We start from the raw sequence: 27969 nt of genomic DNA on the forward strand, positions 1-27969 counted from the left end.
AAGGAGAGGTTGATGGTGTAAAACACTGAGAACCGGCTCCCACTGAAGTAATGTGGTTTTCGAGAAAGAGGTAATTTACCACGATTTTGATTTCGAGACCTCAGATTTAGAACTTGAAGTCTCGAAATCAAGGATGTGAAAGCACACAAGTTCGTGTAACAAGGGTGTTTTTTCGTTCATTATTATCTCGCAACTTCGACGACCGATTGAGCTAAAAATTAAACGTTCACATGTTTGTTATTTTATGCATATGTTGAGATACACCAATTGTGAAGAGTAGTCTTTGACAATTACCAATAATGTCAAGTGTCTTTAAACTCAGGTGTGTTTTTAACCACCGACAACGAATGTGTAATTATATTGCAATTTCACCTAATAGAATTCACATTCAAGTCTCGGTTTGATAAAATTGAGTTACGTAGGCCTATGAAAGGTGGTCGGACCAGGATAAACATATCTCTATAAATTTAACTTAACTCTCAATTCATGTTGTGTTGTTAATCATTCATTTTATAAATAAAAATGACAATATTATTCCCATTGACTTTACAGCAGAGCTCGACCGGTTCATTTTTGGAAATTCGATGACAATAAATACGATCTCTGAAACCGTAGAAACGATTGTTTCGGTACTGATCAATGTGACTATATGAGGTCAGACAAAAACAATTTTATGTTTGGTTTTTTAGTTGTTGTTTTTTAGTCAGATACTTGACGGTAGATAGAGACCTAATTTTAGACATTATTTCTTTTAGATGACTATTTGTAATCTAATGTTCAATTTCAACTAACTTACAATTACAAAATTGACCATAAAAATCTATTTTTGGCTCGAGTTGGATAAAGATGCTGAACTTACCCCTTGTGTTTCTCATATTTTTTCGGTCCAAATTTCATAATCATATGCTGGACTTACTCCCAATGTTTATTTACTATTAGTTTTTTTTTTTCTTCTTCTTTTTATTTTTTCAATTTTTTTTTCAAATTAAATAAAAATGCTGGACATAAACCTATACCTCTAACTTATTTCTTTGTTTTCAATTTATGGTTCATATTTGATAAGATTGGCGGACTAATTATTTGTTGTCTTAGTTTTTCGTTCTACATTTGATATAAACAACTTCACTAAACCCTTTCAATTTTAAAAATATTTTGATTCAAAGTGGATAAAACTGCTGGAGTTACCCATTGTGCCTTTCTAAAAAAAAAACTAAAAAAAACTTTGATAATTATGCTGGACTTAGTACATAGGATTTGAGGCATTGCATGGTGAGGTATCAATATATATTTGGTTTGCGGTAACACCATTGTGTGTATCTACTTGCCAGGTAGAGTTTGTTCTTATCCTACTACCGCGGAGTAGATTGTTCGGGTGTTCGGGAGACTTCTCAGTTCTAAATAGAACTGTCCTGCTGGAATTGTATATGGGTTCAAATTCTATAAAATTGCTGAACATGTGCCTTCTACTGAAGAATGTTTAAATTTTCGGCCAAAATTTGATACATATGTGGGACTCACCGTTGTGATGTTTTAGAAGTTGGACAAAACCGTTTAAAATGCTTGACAAGTTGTTGAGGGCGCAAGGAAATCGTAGGTGGACCCGAGGCCGGCTTTAGTTCACATTTTTTTCTTTCGACCAAAATGTTTAGAGAAACATACGCGGAAGGTCCTCCATTGTTATTCATTAAGGGTAAACATTTTAGCAACATTACTGCATAATCATGCTCGCTGTTATGGACTCCTTGACAGGACTCGCTTTCACAATATTAACAAATTATTATCAAAAAGAGCTGTCCCTGTGTAGTCCCTGTCTGGCGGAACCTTGTTGTGAAAAACAGCAAGAGCCAAAGATTTCACAACCATTGCCCTCTGCCCTTTCGCACCGTGCGTTGTAACGAATCATACAACATGTACAATGTGAAGTGCCGTACTCTGATGGGTCATGCGTGGGTGCCCGTATTGTGCCCACCGTGACACAATAATGTATGTAGGCATTATTGCATGTGTTTTCAAGAACCCTTCGACCGGCAAGCGAAAGTACATGTACTCAATATTGTTGTATGCTTTACTGCGTTCCGGAAAACTGACCACGGCGGAAGACTGAAACCGCCACACCTGGACGCGACTAGAAAAGAAGGGGGGAAAAAAACCCGACTAAAGCAGTGATAAGCGTGAGTTTGACTGCACGAAGAGAACGGACCTCTTGCAACAGTTTTTTTCAGGAAAAGTTTCTCCATTCGTTCGGAGGTGAGGCACATTCGGTAAGTCAACAAAAGCAGAGTGTGATCTAAGATGATAGTGTGAGCTGTCTTGAAGTGTAGCTCGTTTAATGATGAGCAGTGGGCAATTGCTTTTGTACAGTGTATGTTAATGTCTCTACCGTGTTTTGGGTTATTGAGTTAGTGTTGGTATTAAAGTTGTAACTTTTTCACGAAACACTAGGATTGAGTCTATATCGAGTTAGGACTTGTGACTCGTCCTAACTTAGGATTAATCTTAAGGTCTGCAAGCTACATTGCAAGGTTGGGACTAGTCCTAAGTCCTAAGATTAATCTTAAAGACACTGGACACTATTGGTAATTGTCAAATACCAGTCTTCTCACTTGGTGTATCTCAACATACGCATAAAATAACAAACCTGTGAAAATCTGAGCTCGATTGGTTGTCAGCGTTGCTGAAATCGACGGCTGATGTAACATCAATTCGTTATCAGTTTCATAATAATGAACTCAATTGCGGATTCTACGATTGGAATGAAAGGCATATAATATTTAATTTAATGAGATTTTAATTTTAAATCTCACAAAGTGATATGTTAAGGGTGGTTAACAAAATATGTGGCATTGATCAATACGTGTTGTACTTATTAAAGGAGCATGTTGCCTTGAATAGGTCGAGTTGGTCTATTAAAAGCGTTTGTACCGTTTGTTATAACATGCATAATTTATAAAAATATGTTGTAAGTAGAATACACTAACCTACACAAACATGCCTCGAAATTGCACGTTTTCCTTTTACCTCGTCGACTAGCACGGTCGGACATTTATGGGAGTCAAATTTTTGACTCCCATAAATGACCGACCGTTTTAGTTCGCCAAGTAAAAGGAAAACCACGCAATTTCGAGGCAAATTTGTGTGGATCATTGTATTCTACTTTTAAAACATCTTTCCAATCATATGCATTTTATAACAAACGGTTACACACGCTTTTGATGGACCAACTCGTCCGATCCAAGGCATCGTGTTCCTTTAACATAGTGTGAAGCTGCAGTCAACCCCACCTGCCCCCCCGCCCCTCGGCTGCTCCGAAGTTCAATGACTTCAGTCGACATTGACAGATCACTTATGTCACTAAAGGCACTGGGTACAATTGGTATTTATTCAAAATAAGTGTAAGCATAGAAACTGACGTAGATAGCGAGCAATTAAGAGCAAGATAAACGGGTCCCTTTGAAGTAAGTTTTTGAGAACGAGGCGATTTCTCACTCAGTTGGTGCCTTTTTCTATTCATCTGAAAGCACACAAAGTAATGCAACAATGTTGTTGTTTTTTCATTGTTCTCTTGCAACTTCGACGACCACTTGAATTCAAATTCACATAGGTTTGTTATTTTATGCATATTTTGGGATACATAAAATTGAGAGTCTGGTCTTTCACTATTGCCAATAGTGTCCAGTGCCGATAAAACCTATGGACCCGTTTTGTCAAAAAGCATCCGCAGAAGGCTGTCAGAACAAGCTTCATCAAGTTTTAGTCCCTGTTTTGTACTCTACTCAGAAATATTTGTTTGAGAAGTCTCTTGTAGACGATAATTTAAAACCTTTGCTATTGTAATTGTGTCGACAGAACCCTTTCTTTGCAGAGTTTCATGATGGATATCCTGAGAGGCATTGAACAGTCGTCGGTTACCACGAAGCTAGTTATTGCAGTGGTTGTCTTGTTTTTGGTGTAAGAATTTTGTATTTTCTTCAGTGTTAATGTAAAGCTCTTTCCGTTCAGTGATCGAAGTACACACTCATTACAATTCATAACTTTAAAGTTGATATCATGCAAATTCTTATTTGATCATTGATAATAATTCCAGGAATGGTATAGTTGTTATAGGGCACTGTATAATGTTTTATTTTAGAGTGACAATAGTTATTATTAGATAAAATATGTAACGTTTATGATTCGGTACGCCAGTGTCAACTTATCTACAGTGTGCAGACTAGTCTTTGTAACAAATAATACAGAGGTTTCGCAAGCGTATGGATATTACAAGTATAACCGTATCCGTTCACGTCAGCCGCGTTTTGGATTTTGTTTCGCAAAAAAATGTATACATATAAAAATGTGTCGCTTGAGTGCGCTCACATTCATCATTATGAGTATTTTGCCCGACAAGCATGACCTATAGACGATGTGACCTCTGACGTCACACGAAAACCATAACATGATTCGCGCGCATACCGCCGGGCAAAACCTTTGTGTTTTGGCAGCCAGCTGGAAAGTGTACGCAATCTTACTGTGACTGCGCAACTCAGTGCCCGGCGAAACATGACGTATAGAGTGTTTTGTCAACAGAGGGCAGTTTGAATGTAAACATAGGTCACATCGTCTATAGACAACCGTGTTTTATACACTGCATTTTTATTCGTTCGGCTTGCAAAAAAAATGTCTTTCTATATTAAGCACAATACCACTGGAAGCTATTGCGTGGGAAATGAGTTTGATCTGGGACAAAGAGACAGCTACAGGGCTGCAAAACAGTATCCGTTTTTCTACGACGTGTACATAAGCTCCTGTATCCGTAGCTAAAGTGCGTGCTAAAATAGTCGCGGACACGCGTGACGTGAACACTCAAAGTGTCGACTTACCGGTGTCAGATGCAATTGTGTCCGCCATGCAAATGCAATACTGGCCGCCCGGACACTTTTGCATATGCAGTCGTGTCCGGTGTCCGGGGCTTTGCAAAAACCGTCCGGCGGTCATGTACATGACTGCAGTACATGTATGTGCGCGCGTAAGCGAGCGTGCATGCACTGAACCTACGTATTGTTTTATGCAACATGAATATTCACGTATTTTATGAGCAGCAAATACCCAAACGGCCGAACATTTCCCATGCCATGCTTGTAAAACAAATGGCGAACGTGTTCCGTATACCAAGGGCGTTTAATTTACTGCAAGGACGGTTTTGCACGGGGCGGACACAACTGCATATGAAAATGCGTCCGGGCGGACACACTTGCATTATGCAACAGCGTCCGAGCGGACACGATTGAATATGCAAATTCGTCCGGCGGACATTATTGCACATGCAATAATCCCCCGAATGGTATTGCACAGAGTACATAATTGCATGCGACATCGGACATGTATGTGTATCCGTAGACTTGCGAAACCTCTCTATTTAACTGTTTAACTTGTATCAATTGGGGTTCTGGCGGGATGTCTTCGTAATGTCCCCTTGACCAGTGAACATGACTAAACTTTGGCAAAAACTAACGTTTTTTATTTTGTTCAGATACGATTGGTGGTGTCATCAGTATTTTCAGCGTCGTGGCATACGTGTCGGGTCCTACCTACCAGTGATAGGCAGCCTACATCAGATACGAAAAGTAAGTTTACCAATTAATTGTCTCTTCGCGGCTTACGATCTTAATGAGGCACAGATAGAAAAATTTGTGTAATGCGTGATGTTGTTGTTGTTGATGTTGTTGTCTCGAGAGACAATTGGATATTTTGCAGTTTATGGGAGTTGGTTTTTCGACGCGCCTTTTTTGACTGAACAATTCAATCTTGGAGAAATAAGCCTTAAAAAAGATGTAATCTTTAATTTGGCCTGCCTCGGAGTTTGGGAGAAAAATATGCCTGGGGGTAATTTTACAAAGACATTACAAACATAAAATATTAAAACTAATCCAAGCGAAAACAATCAAATGCGTGATTACATCAAAAATCCAGTAAAAAGTTACAGCAATCCATTAAAAGGTTATAGCAAATAACAAAAATCCATTAAAAAGTTACAGCAAATAACATTCAGTTACATTTAAATAGACAAACGAGTATAGTTGACAAGAGAACAAGAAATATGTGTCCATTGATATTAATTCCGTGTCTATTTGTTGTCATTCCCGTCAGGGTTTTGGATGCAGGTTTCCTGAGTATACTACGAAGTACGGGAGGGTGTTTGGGTAAGTTTGTTTGTCACTTCGTCAACATTCAATTACGGAAGTAACAAATTGAATCTGTTTTACTATGATCAATGCAAATGCCTGTGGTGAGAGTCAACAAGTTTGAGATATAACTAAGTAATACTGTGTTAAGGATTTTGTTAAGAAGCCATTTCCAGTGATGATGTGCAGTTGTTCACATAAACTTGTCAAACAAATATACATATTTTGTTACATACTTGAAGCAATTTCCTCATAAATAATCACTTATCGATAATGCCAAATTCGTGAAAATTGGTCCTTAACTATTGGTTACTTCCTCAGGTGGTACATGTTTCGAAAGACTATGCTTGTCGTAACGGATGCTGACATCATCAAGCAGATTGTGGTCAAAAATTTCTCCAGTTTTACCAACCGTAAGGTAAGGTCACTCATTTTAAGTTTGGTTGACAGGAAATGGTGGTTCAGAACTGACTATTTAAAGGAACACGTTGCCTTCTGGATCGGTCGAGTTGGTCTTTGAAAAGCGTTTGTAACCGTTTGTTATAACAACATGCATATGATTGGAAAGATGTTTTTAAAGTAGAATATAATGATCCACACACATTTGCCGCGAAATTGCGTGGTTTCCCTTTTACTTTGCGAACTAACACGGTCGGCCATTTATGGGAGTCAAAATGTTGACTCCCATAAAATGGCCGACCGTGTTTGTCGATGAGGTCAAAGGAAAACCAATTTCGGGTGATACTTGTGTGAATCATTATATTCTACTTTTAAAACATCTTTCTAATCATATACATTTTATAACAAACGGTTTCAAACGCTTTTCAAAGACCAACTCGACCGATCAAAGGCAACGTGTTCCTTTAAGGTCAGATGCCAGACCTGAGGAGGGTGTATTACATTATACCCTACGATTAGACTGAGAAGCTGACAAAGGGTTACGAACACAATGTGTAACACAAAGAGTACATTATTTGTTAGTTTTTGTTTATCACAAAAAGAAGGTGTTCGTTTGTGTTGTCATTATTGACCACTGCATGCAAATGTGACGTCCTTTTATCTTGCAAGTCAGTGGGTACGTTCGTTTAGCTTCCCTGGGTCGCCCCGGTACGTTCGACTAGCTTTGACGGGGCTCACCCGGGTCAGCCCCCAGTGTCCTGCTTGTGGAGTGGGTCACTTGGGGGTGACCTGAGGTGCATCCCATCACCACAAGGGGGCGAGTGTGATCGTTCGATTAGCTGCACCCAGTATAATGTTGACGCCGTGAATGTCCGCCGGTGTGTCCCAGGGAAATCCGGCCGCCGGATCTGTCCCCATGGAAAATTTACATGAACTGGAGGAGGAGGATTCAACAGAGGGCGCTATCAGAAGAGGCTAGAATTATTGACATCAAAGGGCTTGTATCACAGTTCGCCATAATGGGGCATAGAATCTCAGGGAGTAGGGGGTGGGGTGAATTTGCATTGTACGTTCTTGTGACGTCATGCAAGTAATAGTGGCTTCTTATTGGCCAGCAACTCACCACGCTAATGCATTATGCATTACATTTTCTCCCACCAAAATCGTTGGCAAATGTAAAGAAAAACATAAGGCCCCAAAACGAGTTGGTAAAGGCGCGGTGATAGTAGTTTTTCGTGCGTTACTTTTTGGGGGTTGTGCGTGCTATCCGGTGTGCCGCGTGCGCCTTGACTAAAGGCTAGGGGTGGTGCAGAATCTCCTGCAACGCCGGCTCTGATGTTTACATCAACTCTGACATGAGTCCGGGGAACCAAACCCATATCCGGTCAGCATCGTGGTTGTCCTGTTGTTATTCACGGACATATGACACATTATTTTAGGTGAAATTTGCATCGGGATCGCAAAAATGTGGGATCTGGTCACAACAGGTCATTTCGCATGTATGGACCTTTAAAAGAAGAATACAATAAACATAATTTATTTAATATGGTTTCTTTGCAGTCTTTAATTATACTTCTGCTTTTTATTTATTTTATTATTATTTTTTTTTTCAAGGCGAGTTCTCCGGAACCCGGAATCTTTAACAAGCACTTAATAAATTTGCAAGATGAAGAGTGGAAGGAAGTTAGATCGGTCGTCACACCGGCATTCAGCGCCGTCAAAATGAGAACGGTATGTGGTAGAGGAAATGGCTCAACCGTAGAGCTGCTTAACCAGACAAAACACGTGATTAACAATTTGCTAAGTTTATAAATGAGCAGAGTATAGGCCTGTACCTGTCACAAATTGTAAGTGAGACATGTAAGTTTGGCTGGAAAACTTATTCTGGTAAGCATACTTTGGTTGTGCTTAGTCATTGTTTTGCTTTACGACAATTGACACATTTGACGAGTATCAACATGGACCAGTCTTCTCACTTGGTGTATCTGAACATAAGCACAAAACAACAAACCTGCTCATCAAACTTGACTTCGATTTTTGTCGTCGAAGTAGCAAGACAATAATGGTAAAAAAAAAAAAAAGTTTGATTTCGAGATCTCACGCGAGGTGTCTCGAAATCTATTTAAATATTTTATTGAGAAATTACTTTTTTTTTTCTCACAAACGACGCTACCTTAGGGAGCCATTCTCACAATGATCTATACTGTCAGTAACTCTCCATTGCTCGTTACCAAGTAAGTATTTATGATAACAATTATTTTGAGTAATTACCAGTAGTGTATAATGCCTATAAGCAGCCTTTTGATCTCACTCGCGAGGTCTCAAAATCAGTTTAAACATTTTACTGAGAAATAACTTTTTTCTCTCAAAAACTACGTCACTGCAAAAGGACCCGTTTCTAACAATGTTTTATACTATCAACAGCTCTCCATTGCTCGTTTTATACCAAGTAAGTTGTTAATAATAATATGCTAACTTTGAGTAATTATCAATAGTGTCGAGTGCCTTTTAAGACAGTGGACACTGTTGGTATTGTCAAAGACCAGTTTTCTCACTTGCTGTGTCTCAACAAATGCATAACAAACCAATGAAAACTTGAGCTCAATCGGTCATCGAAGTTGCGAGATAATAATATTATTTCGATGCTTGATTTATAGACATCAATCTCTAAATCTGAGGTCTCGAAATCAAATTCGTGGAAAATGACTTCTTTCTCGAAAAGTACTCAACTTCAGAGGGAGCCGTTTCTCACATTGTTTTGTACTACCAACCTCTCCCCATTACTCGTTACCAAGTAAGGTTATATGCTAATAATTATTGTTAGTAATTACGAATAGTGTCTACTGCCTTTAAGCAGCCTTTTGAAAGAGGGCCCTGTTGGAGTGTTGAACATAAACTAATGGTGTGTGAAAATATTATAAATAAGATAACAGTATGTTGGATGAGACACCTACTCAATTGTGGAGTAAATTATACACCACAACATTCAGCACAACATCAAAACAACCCAATTTTCTGTACAATGTTAAAGGCATAGGACACCTTTCGAATTAATTGTCAAAGACCACTCTCACTTTGCGTTTCCCAACATAATGTGTCGCAATACTAAGCATACTGTTATGCATAAATAATAACCAGTCTGTGGGTGGAAGTTTGGACTCAATTGCGCATTGGAGTTATAAGAAGTAAAGAAACCACACCCAAACAATTTTGTGTTTTCAGATGCCTAAAGAAACTTTCAGTCCTGAAGTATATTAATGTTTAATGAGAAATGGCCTCTTTCTCAAAACTACGTTACTTCATTGCCCGTTACCGAGTAAGCAATCATAGACGATTGCTTAAAGGCAGTGGACACTATTGGTAACTACTCAAATTAGCATGAAATCTTACATTGAACGAGTAATGGTGAGAGGTTGATGGTAAAAACCATTGTGATAAATTGCTCCCTTTGAAGTGGCGTAGTTTTCGAGAAAGAATGAATTTTCCACGAATTTGATTTCGATACCTCAGATTTAGAATGTGAAGTCTCGAAATCAAGCATCAGAAAGCACACAACTTCGTGTGACAAGGGTGGTTTTTTCTTGTGTTATTATCTCGTAACTTCGACGACCAATATTGAGCTCGAATTTTCACAGGTTTGTGTTTTGTGCATATGTTGAGATACATCAAAAGAGAAGACTGGTCTTTGACAATTTGTAATAGTGTCCACTGCCTTCTTGTCCACACACAGATGTCCTTTATGATCAATGAATGTTGTGACACTATGCTGAATAATATCGACATGGCAGCAGTGAAGGAAGGAAGTAACATCAACTGCAAAGAGTAAGTGATTGTAAAGAAATACTAAGACAAAGTGCTTCTCTTGAAATCATCTAGATTTCGAGACCTCAAATTCACATTTCATGACACGGCGAAAGGATGGGTTTTCCCATTATTTTCTCCCGACTCCGATGACCAATTGAGCCTAAATTTTCACAGGTTTGGTATTTTATATATAAGTTGGGATACACGAAGTGTGGGTCTTTGGACAATACTGTTTACCGATGTTGTCTGAAGACCCACACCATTTTTTTATTTTGATTAAAACCTCCTTTAACAAATATTCTATTTGTACGTTGCAGTTTGTACGGCGGTTTAACTATGGACACGGTAGCGTGGTGTTGTTTCGGGCTGAAAATAGACTCACAATTAACGAAAGAACATGAGTTTGTAGTCAACGCCAAGAAAGCATTCAAGTCGAGTGAGTCAGTCATACATCAAGTGGTTCTTGGTAAGTGGGTACAACAAAACGAAGATTATTATTCCCTGAGTCAAATTTAACACTTGTTGATCGATTGCAGTGCCAGCTACTAAACACAGGATTCGAACTGCCTCTAACCACCGGGCGATCTCGGTTGCTAAGACACTGCTCTAGAATTACAGGGGTCGTTGGTTTGAATCCAACCCGAGTAACATGCCAGTGTTTTTCACAGAACTCGGGTAAGTACTGAGTATATACAGTGCTAAACAATCATCAGTGAATATAGGTAAAAACCAAAATGAATGTAGTGTGCGTGGGCGTGTGTGTGTGTGGGCATGTCTGCTATTGATAACCGAGGACTTCAACAAAAGCAAAAGAGTCACACCGGGGACAGTCCTCGGTAGATTTTGTGTACAAAACCAATGGGGACGTCTGAAAAATACTGTCCAAACAATGGGAGAACAAAGAGAAGTCCTCGGATAGACATGGCTGTGTGTGGGTGTGGGGGGTGGCTAACCACTTGTTGACATAACATTTCCAAGCAAATGGCACACAGTGACATGCGACATGGTCTGGCCACTCCTGAAACCACTACTAGGATATTTGATGTTATTTGTTTTCATTTACCAAATTAACTACAGCTTCTCAGTCACTCAAAAGAGAAACTTAATGGGCCGAATTAAAAAAAAAGTACCAATTGCTTTTCATCATCAAAGGTTTAAACACCCCCACGTGACGCGCTCTTCATAAATTAATAATAAGAATGGCGAAACTCTCTGAGGTATTTATGAATATAAAACAACCAGCTCGTGGTGGCACCCCTCTCAAATAATCATTATTTAAAAACATTGCCAGAGCCTTGCTTCTTCCAAAATAGAGATAACTACGGGGAGGTAATACGGTGCTCTCTCGTGCACATATCTACCAACATAAAGAGGGGATGAATCTACGTGTGACGCCCCGAAGTGAGCTTTATACAAAATGAACACTGGGGGCGTATTTGGGTTATCACACTACGAAAAGTATTCCTTTAATCACAGTATGGAAACAATTTGATATTGAATGGTCACTTTTGTCAACTTAATTTTATAGACATGTTCCCAATGTTGAGACCAGTGTTAACTTACTTCAATGCTGGAGCAATTACCAACGACGTGGCAAACTTCTTCGAAACAGTGACGAGTGAATCATGCAAACTTCGCGAAGAGCAGGGAGACGACTTGGACACGTCTAAGGTTTGACTTGATCGTAATTTTTAAGCTGTATCGAGGTGGCGTCTGTAGCTATTCGCTCGGCCCCAGCGTCAGTCTATCCAGGACCGCTGGTATGGGCTAATCGCTTGCACAGATTCCTGTTCAGGAAGTACGTCATGCGTACAGTGCATAGAAATAAGGTGGAGTGTGATGCATGATGGGACTGCGCATTATTAAACCAATGACAGTGCATGATACGTTTACCCATCCCAGCGCCTTTGGTTAAAGCAAGGCGCTGGGGACGAGCGAACTTTAGCCACTGCTGCGACTGTAGACTTGACTCAAGTCCAAATCCCGTGCCACTCCCAGAAAACTACTGTTGTATGATGCCCTGTATTCCCAAACCTGTTCCGCACCCGGGACAGGGACTTGAGAATGCAGTTGCCTGATATGTAAATCTATTCACCTATGAATGAGGGAATCAATGTGAGGTGTAGAGGTTTTTCAACTGGTGGTTTAAACCCAACAAAGTCTGGTTTCATAATAATTTTACTGAGACGAAGTCGAGGACGAAGTCGAGGTAATTATCAAGAACCAGGCCTCGGCGGGTTTAAAACACTAGTTGAAAACCGAATCAACACACTTTGATTCCCATTCGTAAAACGTCGATACTTTTTGGTCAAAAAGTAAAATAAATGCAAAGATTATAATTGTTCAATCATTTCTTCCACCACAACACCCCTCCAGCTATGAAACGGTAAGGCCCTCGGGTAAACAACTTCTTATAAAAGAGATTGCTGTGCGCGTCGCGCGTATCGCGTGAAGTGGCACAACTGTTCCAGCCGTTGCTATCGACCACTATTAATGAAGACACTGTCTTATAAGCACAGGTGCAAGCTCATGTGTCACGCCCATGTCTCAACACTTTTTACTAGTTATAAACAAAGGTTTATACACACCCACGTGACGTGCTCTCCACCAATAGGAATAGCGGAACTGTCTGAGGTATTTATGAATAATTATTTAGACATTGCTGCGGTACCACAATAGTTGCATTCGACGGCGGCGGTTATGCTTTAAGAACCTCCCGCACGAGGAGCTGCATTGAGAACGGGTCTATAATGGTACTCCGCGTGAGTCCCTTATGGCCCGATTAAAACTAAACCTTATTATAACTTTTTGTAAAGTTAGTTAAGGTTTCGTTTTATCATTAAAAATGATTCTGTATTTCTCAATGCAGAACATTGACATGTTGCAATTAATGCTAAATGCACACAACGAAGCTCCAGAGCCAGCAGATGACCTCAATGGAAACGTCAATGGAAACGGGCTTCACAACATGAAACGCAAGAGGGCGCTAACAAACACCGAAGTCACAGCCCAGGTATGATACAAACAAAAAGAGCTCCACATACAACAACATAAATCAGTTATATGATTTACATTGCGTACAAACAGGATGACTTTGTGGCTAGGATAGTGTTTGCTCTTTCTGAAATAAGGAATGCCGACTTATGAGAAAGAGTTTGAGGCCCTTCTTTGGTACTTAAAGGCAGTGGACACTATTGGTAACTACTCAAAATAATTACTAGCATAAAACTTCACTTGGGAACGAGTAATGTGGAGAGGTTGATAGTATAAAACAGTGTGAAAAACGGCTACCTCTGAAGTGATGTAGATTTCGGGAAAGAAGTATTTTCCACAAATTTGATTTCGAGACCTCAGATTTAGAATTTAAGGTCTCGAAATCAAGCATCTGAAAGCGCGCACAAGGATGTTTTTTTTTTTTTCTCTTTCATAATTTCTTTCGCAACTCCGACGAGGGGCAGTCTTGTCATCGTCTGAGAACAATTATAGTTTTACAAATAACATGTTGTCAAAATTACAAATAAGTTGTTCACGTCACCTGACTGTGTACTGGTCGCTCCGAAAAGACGCCGCTGTAAACCCACCGGTATACACTGTGCTTTCTGTGTACTCACACCGCACCAACCAACCGTATACACCGTCACATCGCTCAACGCACACCGTACGACTACTGTGCACAAGTCATCCGCACTTGTACCACTAACCCGCATTACGGCCGCCGCATGCGGATAGTGTACGGGGCCATCTTGTCGTGCGGTGTGGTTACACAATACGCACCGTGTTGGGTTGGGTTTTTACACAGCGGCGGTTTTTTTTTTTCGAGGGAATAATTCGACTGCCTTGACCAAGGCTAAATCAAACTGGATCTCTCGTCTCTCTGGTGCTTAATGGATGTTTATTTCTTATTTCAGGCCATACTCTTCTTCTTGGCAGGGTACGAGACAACGAGTTCCTTGCTCGGCTTTGCCTCGTACCTTCTCGCCCTCAACCCAGACGTACAAGATAAACTCTATGCTGAGATCCAAGATAAAGCCCCAAGTCGTGACGTCATAGGCTATGACGTAGTTAACAAGATGACGTACCTCGATATGGTAATTTGTGAGTCTCTGCGTGTCTACCCACCAATTGGAAGGTATTGTTATTATTTGGAGGTGGAGGGGGGGGGGGGGGGTTGTGACTGATCTTGTGGTGTGCACTGTACACTACTTGGTTACTATACTAACACTTACATTATTGTTAGCATCAAAACGTATTCTTATTGTAACGAGCAATGAAGAGCTGTTGATAGTAGAAAACATTGTGAGAAACGGATTCCTCTGAAGTATCGTAGATTAATATTATAATATAAATAGTTAATTTCTCAGTAAAATATTTGAATTGATTTCGAGGACCCCAGGCGGGTAAAACAAATTCAAACTGTCTCAAGGGTATGTTAGCTTTGCTAAACAAAAGTGCCAGTTGTATACAATCAAGATAAGAAGCGAGAGCCTTTGTTTCCCGTCTACTGGCTGCACCCGTAAATCTGACTGGGGTGGTGCAGCGCACGGTTAAACCACCAAGTTGCAACCCCGTGCTAATGGAAGTGGATCCGGCCACTAGAGAGTAGCTGCTTCACAGTACTCTGAGAATTTGACAAGTTTTGTTCTCGAAATTAGCGAACAAATATTTATTTAATTTATTGCATCCAATTTGGATTTTGTTTCAACAGATTCGCACGCATCTGTAACAAGACGTTTTCTTACAATGGCCTGACCATAGAGAAGGGAGTGACTGTGTTTATGAACGTTTGGGGTATACATCGTGACGAGCAGTATTGGCCGGAGCCAGACAAGTTTGATCCGGAGAGGTACGTTTAGTTCGGCAGCTTGGTTCAAGACTCCCCTTTATGATTACTCCTCGCTCCTCCCGTCGTCTGACGAGAGGTACCGAAGTCCACGGGCTAAAGGAGGATGATTCACAAGAGGGCGCTATATCACATAATCTCTGGGGACAGAATCTTCTGGCACACCAGTGCTCTACCCAATGAGCAACCAACCTTCTGTTTACCATTTTTTTTCTTTTTCGGGTTGTTAGTCAGAAGCCAGTCGTCACATAGTTAGCAAGATGTGTACAGAGCCCAGCAAAGTAGTAAACAGTGTACAGTGCAATATAAACAAGCGGTCAATCCGAACATATCCAAACATTATTTGATATGGCTTTACTTTCCACTTCACCTTTAAGTTGTCCAACATTCCTACAGCATGTCCACTGTACCAACTCATTTGAATTGTCTTGTACACAGATTCAGTCCAGAGAGAAAACCGTTAATCCAGGCTTGCACGTACGTGCCGTTCGGCTTTGGACCGCGTAACTGCATTGGTATGCGATTTGCCTTGTTGGTGGCCAAGATGGCGCTGGTCCGTGTGCTGCAGAAGTACCGCTTAGATGTGTGTCCAGAAACAAAGGTACATAAAAAATAGTATGATACTATGAGGGGCCGTTTATGACTAAATGGGCAAACCCATATATATAAGAGCAAACCCATATATATAAGAGCAAAACCATATATATAGGAGCAAAACTATATATAAAGGAGCAAAACCATATATATATAGGAGCAAACCCATATATATAGGAGCAAACCCATATATATAGGAGCAAACCCATATATATAAGAGCAAACCCATATAGGAGCAAACCCATATATAAATATATGGTTTTGCTCTTATATATATGGGTTTGCTCTTATATACTTTTGCTCTTATATATATGGGTTTGCTCATTTAGTCATAAACGGCCCCTCATATGATACTGCAGTAAATTAAAGTATTCAACAAAAATGTATACATTAGGTCTCATCTATGACAAGTCTATGAAGGGGTTGCTTGAGCCAGTAGTTTTGCCCTTCAGAGACTTTTCGCGGTACATTTTACAGTACAACGAGGCTACCCCACAAGGTTATTTTTGTTATAGTAGTACCCCATAGAGTAATTCTTCGGAAAGGGGGGTACAAGAACACAGTTGCACTTAACCCCCACATGAAACTAGATCCGTAAGTGTATGCCAATTTCGGTACCTTGGAGACCAAGACAAAATACACACAGAAGTTATGCCCCTCAAGGGATTGTGTAAAAAAAAAAAGTATATGGAAAACTGTCACTAAAAGTGCGAGACAAAAGGAAAGACCGAAAGAACGCCCCACAAGGATGCATGGTTGAGAGTGGGTGTATGAATGGGTAGATTTGCAGACTCAAACCGGAGGCCTATAACAACAGAGGGCACTCACTAGAGTGTACACTTCGGGAAAGTTATACAGTTAGAAAACGTGTACAAAACCAATGGGAACTGTATTGCAAAAGATAAATGGAGTATGGGAGGTCCGCGACCTTTATTGGGTGCGTATGTTTGTGACCCCCATACACTATCAACATGGGTTGAACCATGAACGCAGTTGATTAAAAGGAGGGCATTATCGAACAAATTTAATTGTCCCAACTGGCCGTTTGGATTGGGGGAGGGGATCATGGGCGGACAGGGCGACATAGATTATCGGGGCAGAATATTCTGCCTTTCACTATCACCGGTGTCACTATCAACATGTTTACGCATTATACTACCGTATTATTTTTGCCCTTTCTCGTCAATTTCAGATTCCGCTCAATCTTTGCGAGGCTACATTCTCAGCTCCTAAAGACGGCATCAAACTTCGAGCTGTCACCAGAAAATAATTAGAGCGATCGAAAACACCAGCGATCAACCTTTCTATTGTTGATATACAAATTGAGCTGGGTGGCATGGGCGACCGGATGCTAGTTAAACGTTCAATTTGTGTTAAAGGTAGTGGACACTATTGGTAATTACTCAAAATAATTATTGGCATAAAACCTTACTTGGTGACGAGTAATGGGGAGATGTTGATGGTATAAAACATTGTGAGAAACGGCTCCCTCTGAAGTGCCATAGTTTTCAAGAAAGAAGTAATTTTCCACGAATTTGATTTCGAGACCTCAAATTTAGAACTTGAGGTCTCAAAATCAACCATCTATAAACGCACACAACTTTGTGAGACAAGGGTAAATTTTCTTGCACTATTATTTCGCAACTTCGATGACCGATTGAGCTCAAATTTTCACAGGTTTGTTATTTTATGCATATATTGAGGTACACAAACTGTGAAGGCTAGTCTTTGACAATTACCAATAGTGTCCACTGCCTTTAAAGGCACTGGAACACTTTTGATATTGGTCAAAGACCAGTTTTTTTTCATGTTGGTGGATCTCAACATACGCAACAAGTAAACAACCTGTGAAAGTTTGAACTCAATTGATCATTGAAGTTGCGAGAGAATAATGACAGCATAAATACCCTTATAGCACAGGTTGTGTTGTTCAGATGATTGAAATTGATACTTTCGAGGTCTCAAAATCAGTTTAATTGTGTTAGTAACAAAATTAATTAACTTCATTCTAAAAAACATGCGTTACTTCAGATGGAACCGTTTCTCACAATGTTTTATACTATAAACAGCTCTCCATTGCTCGTTACCAATTACGTTGTTTGTGCTAACAATTATTCCCGACCGAGTAATTACCAGTAGTGTCCAGTGCCTTCAACAGTAATGTTTGAACCAAGTATTTTCTTCAAACTTCAACTAAATGTAATACCTTTCCTATATGTTTGCTTTATTAATGTGTCGCATTGTTAACGATATTTTATGTTTTATTATGTTATTTTCTTTCGCGTTTGTTTACTACCATACATATTTTGTTTTCAGTGATTTATGTTTCCCACTTTCGTCCAAATTTGTCTAGCCTCTAACCTGGATAAAAAAGGGGGAGGGGATCCTCGGTGTTAAATATTGTGCCTCATTTGTTGACTTCCAGCTTGATGTTTGTATGGCATTAGGCCCTTTCCCCATAAATCGTTGATTTGATGGGAGGTGACGGTTTTTTTTATTTATTATTATTAGTATTTGTTTTAATTGATGATCGGACGTATGTTTAATTGTTTACTGTGTGAAACATTGTGCCCAGTTCGTCGACTTCCAGCATGATGTAATTTGTATGGCATTATTGGAGGCCGTGTCCGGGGCATTTGTTATTTTGTTATTGTTTATAATTGATGCTTGGGTGTTTGTTAAATAACAGGGGTGTTCTAACTGTGGGGGGGGGGGGGTATCTTCACGGGACCAGGGACTCCCCCATCTTAGGGAGAGAAGTAAAGTTAAAGAGTTAATAAATAATTTGCCCTCATTGTCAAAAGCTGTGAGACCTATTTTTGTTCGTGTATATTTGAACATTTATTATAACTGCACTTACTCTCACACTTGGGCGAATATTCTCGCGAATATGAATAAAATTATTTGAAATTCGCGACGAATTCGCCCAAAAGTTACGATTGGACATTGAATTTGTTCTCGATCGTCCCTCAACCTCTCCTTATCAATATCTTGAGCAAAATACGCACGCTTTAACAACGGCACCAGTGGCTTAAAAATGCTAACGAAAATTGATGGCGGAATCAATGTGTGGTGAGGTTTTCAACTAGTGGTTTAAACCCGCCGAGGCCTGGTTTTCATGATTTACCTCGACTTCGTCTCGGTAAAATTATCAAGAACAAGGCCTCGTTTGGATTAAACCACTAGTTAGAAACCTCTTCACCACACATTGATTCCCTTATTGAATGTGCCAATCACCACTGCCGAGCCCTATAAACTGCTCTAAATGAATATGCGTGAAAACGTCACTACCTAATATAAATATTGATGAAATAACAACAACAACAAACCAATATAAAGCAAAATTGTTTTCATAACGAGTCGTGCATGTGCACCATACTGGCATGCAACAGTGTGTGGTACCTTACGGTAGCTCAAGCCCTCGATGTAGCCCGACCTATTTATTTATCGCAGCCACATATCTAGGGAACGCCAAAGAGGCATTTAATCATCGGTGATGGTCTTTTGCAACCGGTGATCAAATTTGTCATCGGTGGTGGTCCTATGCGATCGGTGATCAACTTAAGCGAGCAGTGATAAAACACGACCGGTGGTCCATTTTAGCGATCGGCCATGCATATTCATGATCGGTGATGGGATTAGCGATCGGTCATGCATATTCACGACCGGTGATGACTTTTTGCTATCGGTCAACTTTAGGGATCGGTGATGGCTTTTTGCAATCGGTCAACTTTAGTGATCGGTGGTGGCTTTTTGCAATCGGTCAACTTTTGCAACCGGTGATGGAATTTTGCAATCGGTCAACTTTAGTGATCGGTGGTGGCTTTTTGCAATCGGTCAACTTCAGGGATCGGTGGTGGCTTTTTGCAATCAGTCAACTTTAGGGATCGGTGGTGGCTTTTTGCAATCGGTCAACTTTTGCAACCGGTGATGGAATTTTGGGATATCCGAATTTTGCGTCCGGTCGGTGCAGGCCTACTTCAAAACCTATGATTGTGTAGATTGTGGATATGTTGTTATTTTCTAGTTCACACCACCGTGGAGGAATAAATTACACTCACCAGCGGGTTGACTGACTTGCCAAACATTTTTAGAAGAGTACCATTTTATACCCAGATAACATACATACATTGGGCAATCAATTATTCCAAATTATTACATTATTGCAATCAAGATTGATTAATATCTACAATTTTTGGGGTATTTTATAGCAAAACAAATCTCAATAAATTACATTACTTTGTCATTTTTTAATTGTTTCGACAATCTTAAGACATCCTGTGCCACAGCTTTGACACCCTGCCTTGAAAATTGCATATTATGACCAATGTCGGTTCAATGCCCACAAAAGATTGTCTATGGTGCAGCTACAAAACCAGTGTTGGCCCAATAAAGGTTTTCTACCATTTTGCCAAAATGGTGTGCCGCCAACAAACCAGTAGACAGATGACAGAAAGTAAAACTTTCATTATCAGACGAAAATTCAACCAGCATTTTAACTCGTAAGTTTTTATTATTAAAATAAAAATGCAAAAAGTATATCAAATATATTAAATTTAAATGAAATTACTTTGCAATAAAAAAGTTCATTACAATAAAGTGTAGTTGTCCATGATAAACAAAAAACATAAAAAATGAAAAGACAGCAGCAATGAATAAATTAAATTAAAAATGCTATGTAAAAACCGATAAAATAATAAAGGAGGTATACATTTTAGAATTTTGTTTTATTAATAGTATTCAGTTTCTCAAAATGCCGGTACCATCAGAGGTCGATTTCACAGAGAGTTAGGCCTAGTCCTGACTTAGGACATAGTCCTTGGAGATATAAGAAACGTATGGCTAGTCCTAAGTTAGGACGATTAACTCTTCCTAACTCGAGATAAGACTAGTCTTAACTCTTTGTGAAATCCACCCCAGCTTCAATAACTTGCATGGGCTAATTCCTTTTTAAATATCAAGTCGGTTTAGTAATTAGAACACCGTTTTGCCAAAGCCAGTATTGACATGATTGGCCCCGAAAAGGTTTTCTATATGATACCATTTTGACAAAAATGATGTGCAGCTACAAAACCAGTATTGGCTCAATGAGAGGTTTTCTGCCTGTTTTTCCCAAATGGTGTGCCACAAAACCAGTATTGGCTCAATGAGAGGTTTTCTGCCTGTTTTCCAAAATGGTGTGCCACAAAACCAGTATTGGCTCAATGAGAGGTTTTCCGCCTGTTTTCCCAAATGGTGTGCCACAAAACCAGTATTGGCTCAATGAGAGGTTTTCCGCCTGTTTTCCCAAATGGTGTGCCACAAAACCAGTATTGGCTCAATGAGAGGTTTTCTGCCTGTTTTCCCAAATGGTGTGCCACAAAACCAGTATTTTCTCAATGAGAGGTGGTCTGCCTGTTTTCCCAAATGGTGTGCCACAAAACCAGTATTGGCTTAATGAGAGGTTTTCTTCCTGTTTTCCCCATGGTGTGCCACAAAACCAGTATTGGCTCAATAAGAGGTTTTCTGCCTGTTTTCCCAAATGGTGTGCCACAAAACCAGTATTGGCTTAAAGAGAGGTTTTCTGCCTGTTTTCCCAAATGGTGTGCCACAAAACCAGTATTGGCTTAATGAGAGGTTTTCTAAGTAGGATTTGAAACTTTGCATGGTGGAAGTAAGATATAGAAAAGTTTGCGGTAACACCATGTAATAACAATCTCTAAATGAGTTGGGGTGGTTCTGAAAAGAACCGTTGGATTAACTCGACGTTTCGATCAGTATGCTCTGATCGTCTTCTGGAGAATGCTGGACGCTGATGCTGCATGCTGCTTAAGTACTGGGCGGTGGATCAGCGATGATGCATGAAGGCGGGAAATAGAGGCGGGAAGTGAACTCGATGATGCGTGGTGAAACCTGTTGTCTGGAGCCTTGGGTGGTGTGTGGGGGGTGTGTGCTCACTGAACCGTGTCAGTAGGAACAAGCACAGGGGATAGTGAGGGTGTGGGGCCTAGGTGACTGAGGGTATAGATGACCCAAAGCAGTCTAATGGTTGGGGGCCTAGGGGGTGACCGTGGATATAGAAGATCCATTGGTCGGGAGAAGGGGGAGCCAGATGTCGCTGATGTGGAAGCCGATGTCTTGGGGTACGGTGTCATGCTTGTGGATCTCTATGGCCTCTCTGATGCGTCTAGGGTGCCACGCCTGGATTGGAGCGATGATTTCTGCTGCTTCCCAGTTCACTCGGTGGTCAGTGATGTGGGAATGCTTGACGATGGCGGATTTATCGAAGTCCCCCCTCCTTCGGTGTGCTCGGTGTTCCTTAAGTCTAGTGGGAAGGTTACGCCCGGTTTCCCCGACATAAACCTTACCACATTCGCATGGAATGCGATAGACTCCGGCACGGGTGGAGGGGTCCTTCTTGTCCTTGTGCTATTGGAGAGAGCCATGGAGTTTCTTCGGGCGGAGAGGTTTTCTGCCTGTTTTCCCAAATGGTGTGCCACAAAACCAGTATTGGCTCAATGAGAGGTTTCTGCCACTTTCCTAAAATGGTGCACCGCTACAAAACCAGCATTGGCCCATTAACGGTTCATCATTTTGCCGAAACGGTGTGCCGCACAAAACCAATATTGGCCAAGACAGGCAAACCTCCGTCCTAACTAAAATAGTTTGCCTCTATAAAACCGACATTGGCCCAGTGTGGGCACTTTACTAGCAAGGACATGACGCTTGACCGGAAGAAGGCCAGCACTGGCCCAATTCTGGCTCAATATCATCATCATAAATATCGAAACTCGACGCCGGTACATGCCACCATTGGCCCGATACTGTATTGTTTGTTAGGCTATAACTGAAAAAAGGTTTGAACATAGGTTGTGAAGTTCTTGGGATATTGTCCCACTTCCGGTTGATCTGGAAGTAGAGCTAGGTCAATATGGGGCCAAATTTTGTTAAGGTTAATCCTTAATGCTCAAAGAGTCTCTAAGTAAAAAAAGGTTTGAAAAAAAGTGGTGTAGTTCTTGAGGTATGGTCCCACTTCCGGTTGACCCTGAAGTAGAGGTCAACAAGGGGACACATTTTTCAAAGTTAATATTTAACACAAAGGAGTGTGCAACTGAAAAAAAAAGTTTGAAAATCGGTTGTATAGTTCTTGAGATATGGTCCCACTTCCGGTTGACCCGGAAGTAGAGGTCAACATGGGGTCGCGGAAACTGGAACAAGTTTGAAATAGGTTGTATAGGTCTTGGGATCTGGTCCCAATTCAGGTTGACCCGGAAATAGAGGTCAACATGGGGTCACGGTTTTCCAAAGTAAAAATTTAAAAGGAGTCTATAACTGAAACAAAAAATGAAGATTGATTGTGTAGTATAACTGAAACAAAAAATGGGCCAACTTCCGGTTGACCCGGAAGTATACTTCTTGAGATATGGCGCTCTTCTAAGATTTACTAGTTAAATATGCAAATGAAGATCACACGGTTAACTAATTAATAATTTAGAACAAAATTACGTTTAGAGTAAAGCTTATTTTCAAGCTTCAATTTTATATAAGATTTAACTCTTTTATCTTTATACTTTATACACCCCCCCCTCCTAAATTAAGAACTTCATACAGTACGTTTTTCGCTTTGGATTCAATTAATACGTGCCTCTCCGTTTATTTTATTATTAGGAAATATTTGTATAATACTTTACCTAGCCTTTTATAAAACGTGTTGAGTGCGTCCCGGTCTGTGTTTGTCCATCACATTCATGATGCACATAATATGTGTTTTCCATCAAAACGGTTTTTGTGTGGTCATAATGTTCTCACCTCCGGGTCTGTTTACACAGGGCTACTTGTATGATTTCAGATTTCCCCTTACATACAAAACTATCGGTAGAGACTCTTGTTCAAAAACATTTCCCTTCACTGAATATAAATATTTGTATTTCCCCGGCATACACAATTTCCGGAAGACGACAACCAATTGTGGGACATAGATAACCCTTCCACACCCTCTCCTACCCATTTGTTATTATTATTATTATCTTTTTAGAAAGAGCTGATTAATTTGATGTTTGTTGCGTTCCCCCTTACATAGTTATAAAATGGTACTCTTCTAAAAATGTTTGGCAAGTCAGTCAACCCGCTGGTGAGTGTAATTTATTCCTCCATGGTGGTGTGAACTAGAAAATAACAACAATTAATATCCACAATCCACACAATCATAGGTTTTGAAGTAGGCCTGCACCGACCGGACGCAAAATTCGGATATCCCAAAAGTTCATCACCGGTTGCAAAAGTTGACCGATTGCAAAAAGCCACCGATCCCTAAAGTTGACTGATTGCAAAAAGCCACCTCCGATCCCTAAAGTTGACCGATTGCAAAAAGCCACCACCGATCACTAAAGTTGACCGATTGCAAAAAGCCACCACCGATCACTAAAGTTGACCGATTGCAAAAAGCCATCACCGATCCCTAAAGTTGACCAACTGCAAAAAGCCACCACCGATCCCTAACGTTGACCGATTGCAAAAAGCCACCACCGATCACTAAAGTTGACCACCGATTGCAAAAACCCACCAACAGTCGTGAATATGCATGACCGACCGCTATATACCATCACCGATCATGAATATGTATGACCGATCGCTAAAATGGACCACCGATCGTGTTTTATCACCGCTCGCTTAAGTTGATCACCGATCGCATAGGACCACCACCGATGACAAATTTGATCACCGGTTGCAAAAGACCATCACCGATGATTAAATGCCTCTTTGGCGTTCCATACATATCTGCACCAATATGTACCTTTAACCTAAAGCCGTGTTCCCATTGGACTTATTTTTGCTAAAGTGCCGCGACTTTTCTGTAGAATGACAAAATTAAATCCAATGGGAACGCATGTTAAACTGACCTCCCTGTCAACTTACCGCGACCGTGATGTAAAACTAACAGGCCGAATGAGGTCGCGGAAGACTTCCGCGCAGCCACGGTAAGTTATCAGGGCCGATAAAAAGTCCAATGGGAACGCTCCGCGCTGTAAACCTACCGCGACCACGGTGTAAAACGCTTTGCAAATAACACCACTTCCTGTAGCTGTATACACACAGAGGGCGCGCGAAAATGGAAGTATGGTTCCCTGTCTCGTTTGCACTGACCATCATACCATATGCAGCGTGTGTACATGTACCATGTAATACAAAACAACGCTATTTTCCAATTTCGTCCAGTTGGTACTATACTACAGTACTACTTTGGTAAGAAATATGGCAGATTTGATCAATTTTGTGAGGAGTTTAATAGGGCTAGGCGAATGTGAAAATGCTGATGAAGGAACAGGTGAAATGATGGTGGATATTCAGTCAGTGCAAACGAGAAGAAGACGTATCCTGCTTAGGTCAAAGGTGACTGTGCACAGCGCCCCCGATATGTGACGATCTGCCAGTTTTGGAGAGCGAGTTAGCTGTTCCGTCGTGGAATTTAAGTCCAGGTGGGAACGCACGGTAGAACTACACCTAATCCAGTCACGGTAACTTTCCGCGTGGCCGCGGAAGAAAAAGTCCAATGGGAACACGGCTTAAGTTATCGATGGTATAAACGCATTAGAGATGGGTTTGTCAATAAGGAGACTCTCAAGACCGGAACTCAAAATGTTCAAAAGCCTTAAAATCGAGTCAGTTAAACAAAAAAGTATCTCCCTTGAGTTCAATCAATCCTACTCTCGATCCTGAGTTTTACATGAAAAGCAAGTAGGTCCCAACGTCAACGACAACACCCCCACGACAGCAGAAATGACTCCCATCGTGCAGAAAGCACCTCCAAAACCACCCGTTACGTCATATATCCAACCTGCATAAAACATATACAAACAAATGAATAGCACACGGTATGGATAATACATTTTGTGTTTTACCTCATAGAATCCTATAATCTGATTGGTTAAAAATGGATCATGGAAATAGCTGTGCCCCTTTTTCTATTGAGATGACGTCTTTAATAGGTGACTATGCCCGGAACATAGTCAATCGACTATGCCCGCCCTGAAAATAAAGGTCGCAAATGATGATGTCGTTCGTGTGTACTGTATGATAAGTACATTGTGTACATGTACGACTGTAACGTTCCGTGTCACGAGGTGACCTTTCCCCGTTCTCAGACGACCTTTCACCATTAATTAGTGTTGTTGATTAGAATAACCTTTATTCTGTATTAACAGAAATATCGACTGCTTAAATAATCGGGGCACAGTTAAAATTATAGGCCCTCGGTGATGTCAAAATCATGGCTATGCCCTCAGCTTTTGAGATTACCTTGGGCCTATAATTATAACTGTACCCCTAAGAGAAGTCAATATTTCAATATTATAACACACCTCTTGCTTGTTCTGTATACTGGTTTGCTGAAACACGGTCATGTGATACGAACATAGTTTAATGATCGCGCGCGACGGTGTTTGGCGAGAATAGTATCCGGGCGGGCTCTACATAATCTTTGAAAATAGTGCCTGGTTCCAGTGTCCTCTCTTGAATTGAACCGTGAAAAGCAACCTCACAACTACCTGTTTTTTCTCAGATTTTCTGTCTTATTTCACAATTTAAGACCGATGTGTGTTATAATACACCTGACTGTGTATAATGTGTAAAATAGTGGAGTCCGAGTGCACTAAGTCAAGTACCCACCCACTGAGAATATTGAAAACGTTACTCGAGTACGAAACGTGTACTTTTATGTACGAGTCAATTTTGCTGAAATAGTGGGTATGATTCTCTAGGCCCGCCCGTTCTAAGTGCTGGTCCTGGTCAAGAGTATTTGCAACCAAAATAACGGTCTATTAGGGAGCGGCAGTATCACAAAAGAACGTTTCGTAATGTCATTTGGGCTGTAAGATCATAAAGCACGATTCAGCACTTACCGATTGCGAAACCTCCTGTTGGCACACCCAAACTAGTGAATAACAACATCCAAGCCAAGGCAGACACTCTTCTTTCTTCAGGAATATTAAAAACCGACAAGACGTATAGTGTTGGTTGACAGATTCCAAAGAAAAACCCGCCAATAGTGGCGATGATAGCAGTTGCCTCATACGATGGTGCAGCGATGGGATCAAGGAGACACACCAAGGCCAGTAGGAAACACGACCCAGCGAGTAGATTATGTGCTTTTACCAGTCCGTGGTCGATTGAAAAGCCGGACAAAACGCGCCCAAATATGCTTCCAAAGCCGGAAAAAGTAGCCAGAAATGACGACATTGTCTCATTGAAACCCAGAGAAATACCATTCGGGATAATATATATATGCCAACCACCGAACACGGTTCCCCAAAGGAAGCTAATAATCTGGATGGTGACGAATCCAGGTTCATCAACGAACATTTGGAAGTAAATTTTATCACTTATTATTCCAAACGTTTGTCTAAATTTCTGCCAAAGTGACTCGATCGCAGGTGGGTTAGTTGTAGAGCTCGGCTCATCATCAGCTATTGGTGTGTAGGAGTTTTGGGTCCGCAGAGGTCTAAATAGAGCGGCGAAAACGCACAAATTTGCCGACATAGCACCGAGAAGAGCCAGAGCACCTCGCCAATCATACAGCTGGATCAGTTGCTGAACCACGGGAGGGACGATCATCATACCCAAAGGGCCTCCTATCAAACTCAACCCATTCATGGAGGCGAAATTATCCGGGAAATATTTCAATAGAACTGCGACTGAAGCATTTCGCATCATGGCAAATCCAAAACCTACACAGATTAATGAAAAATAATAAAATATGTTTTCTCTTCCATTCACAAACGTGCCATACTCTTGTGAACGTGAATGGCAGACAAAATTATGGGTAAAATTAATTTCTGCAAGAAAATGAAACGATGTCTAATGGAATAATCATACGACAGATGCTCGGGGGATTCGAAATCGTAACTTGGGGAATATTGAATCGATTGCGAAGAAACTGGACATGACATGGACTGTATCGAATCATTACAAGAACCTTGCAGATGTAAGTCACTAATCTTTTGTGATGTTAGCATGTTATTCCATAAATACTTACTGCTTACGATGAAACACAGAGCAATGTGGACTAATGATGTCGATACCACTGCGGCTATGATCACAGATACAGCAATTACCGCGCCGCTAATAATCATCAGCGGTCTAGCTCCGATTTTTTTCAGTAGAACTGCAATGAAGATCCCTGGAAAAGCAAAATTA

General features: G+C 40.6%; 2 protein-coding genes across 4 annotated transcripts; one reads left to right on the forward strand and one right to left on the reverse strand.

Moving 5' to 3' along the window:
• Positions 1 to 2027: 2027 nt before the first annotated feature.
• LOC117289098 (cytochrome P450 3A13-like) lies at positions 2028 to 17245 on the forward strand. Of its 3 annotated transcripts, none has more exons than XM_033770059.1 (14): positions 2028 to 2247; positions 3847 to 3948; positions 5510 to 5603; positions 6127 to 6179; positions 6483 to 6579; positions 8175 to 8291; positions 10291 to 10382; positions 10682 to 10830; positions 11893 to 12035; positions 13234 to 13377; positions 14273 to 14493; positions 15070 to 15207; positions 15643 to 15805; positions 16991 to 17245. In XM_033770059.1, the coding sequence occupies exons 2-14, from the start codon at positions 3869 to 3871 to the stop codon at positions 17066 to 17068; spliced, it is 1569 nt and encodes a 522-aa protein (XP_033625950.1). In that variant the 5' UTR covers positions 2028 to 2247; positions 3847 to 3868; the 3' UTR covers positions 17069 to 17245. The 3 variants fall into 3 exon arrangements, with proteins under 3 accessions (XP_033625950.1, XP_033625949.1, XP_033625948.1); XM_033770058.1 differs by having other exon boundaries at positions 2029 to 2261; XM_033770057.1 differs by having other exon boundaries at positions 2029 to 2261; positions 3863 to 3948.
• Positions 17246 to 26924: 9679 nt separating this feature from the next.
• On the reverse strand, positions 26925 to 27969 carry LOC117288869 (monocarboxylate transporter 12-like). The gene is made up of 3 exons (XM_033769723.1): positions 27809 to 27969; positions 27066 to 27500; positions 26925 to 26974 (listed from the first exon to the last, which is right to left on the reverse strand). The coding sequence occupies exons 1-3, from the start codon at positions 27903 to 27905 to the stop codon at positions 26925 to 26927; spliced, it is 582 nt and encodes a 193-aa protein (XP_033625614.1). The 5' UTR covers positions 27906 to 27969.

Source organism: Asterias rubens, chromosome 4 (genome assembly GCF_902459465.1).
Source record: "Asterias rubens chromosome 4, eAstRub1.3, whole genome shotgun sequence".
NCBI lineage: Eukaryota > Metazoa > Echinodermata > Asteroidea > Forcipulatida > Asteriidae > Asterias > Asterias rubens.

Coding starts and splice junctions, on each gene's coding strand:
- LOC117288869 (XM_033769723.1), bottom strand. CDS start 27,905: ATGATTATTAGCGGCGCGGTAATTGCTGTATCTGTGATCATAGCCGCA. Junction 27,501..27,808: donor TCTGTGTTTCATCGTAAGCA/GTAAGTATTTAT, acceptor TAATCTGTGTAG/GTTTTGGATTTGCCATGATG. Junction 26,975..27,065: donor TTGGGGAACCGTGTTCGGTG/GTTGGCATATAT, acceptor CGGCTTTGGAAG/CATATTTGGGCGCGTTTTGT.
- LOC117289098 (XM_033770059.1), top strand. CDS start 3,869: ATGATGGATATCCTGAGAGGCATTGAACAGTCGTCGGTTACCACGAAG. Junction 6,180..6,482: donor AAGTACGGGAGGGTGTTTGG/GTAAGTTTGTTT, acceptor TTACTTCCTCAG/GTGGTACATGTTTCGAAAGA. Junction 13,378..14,272: donor ACACCGAAGTCACAGCCCAG/GTATGATACAAA, acceptor TTCTTATTTCAG/GCCATACTCTTCTTCTTGGC.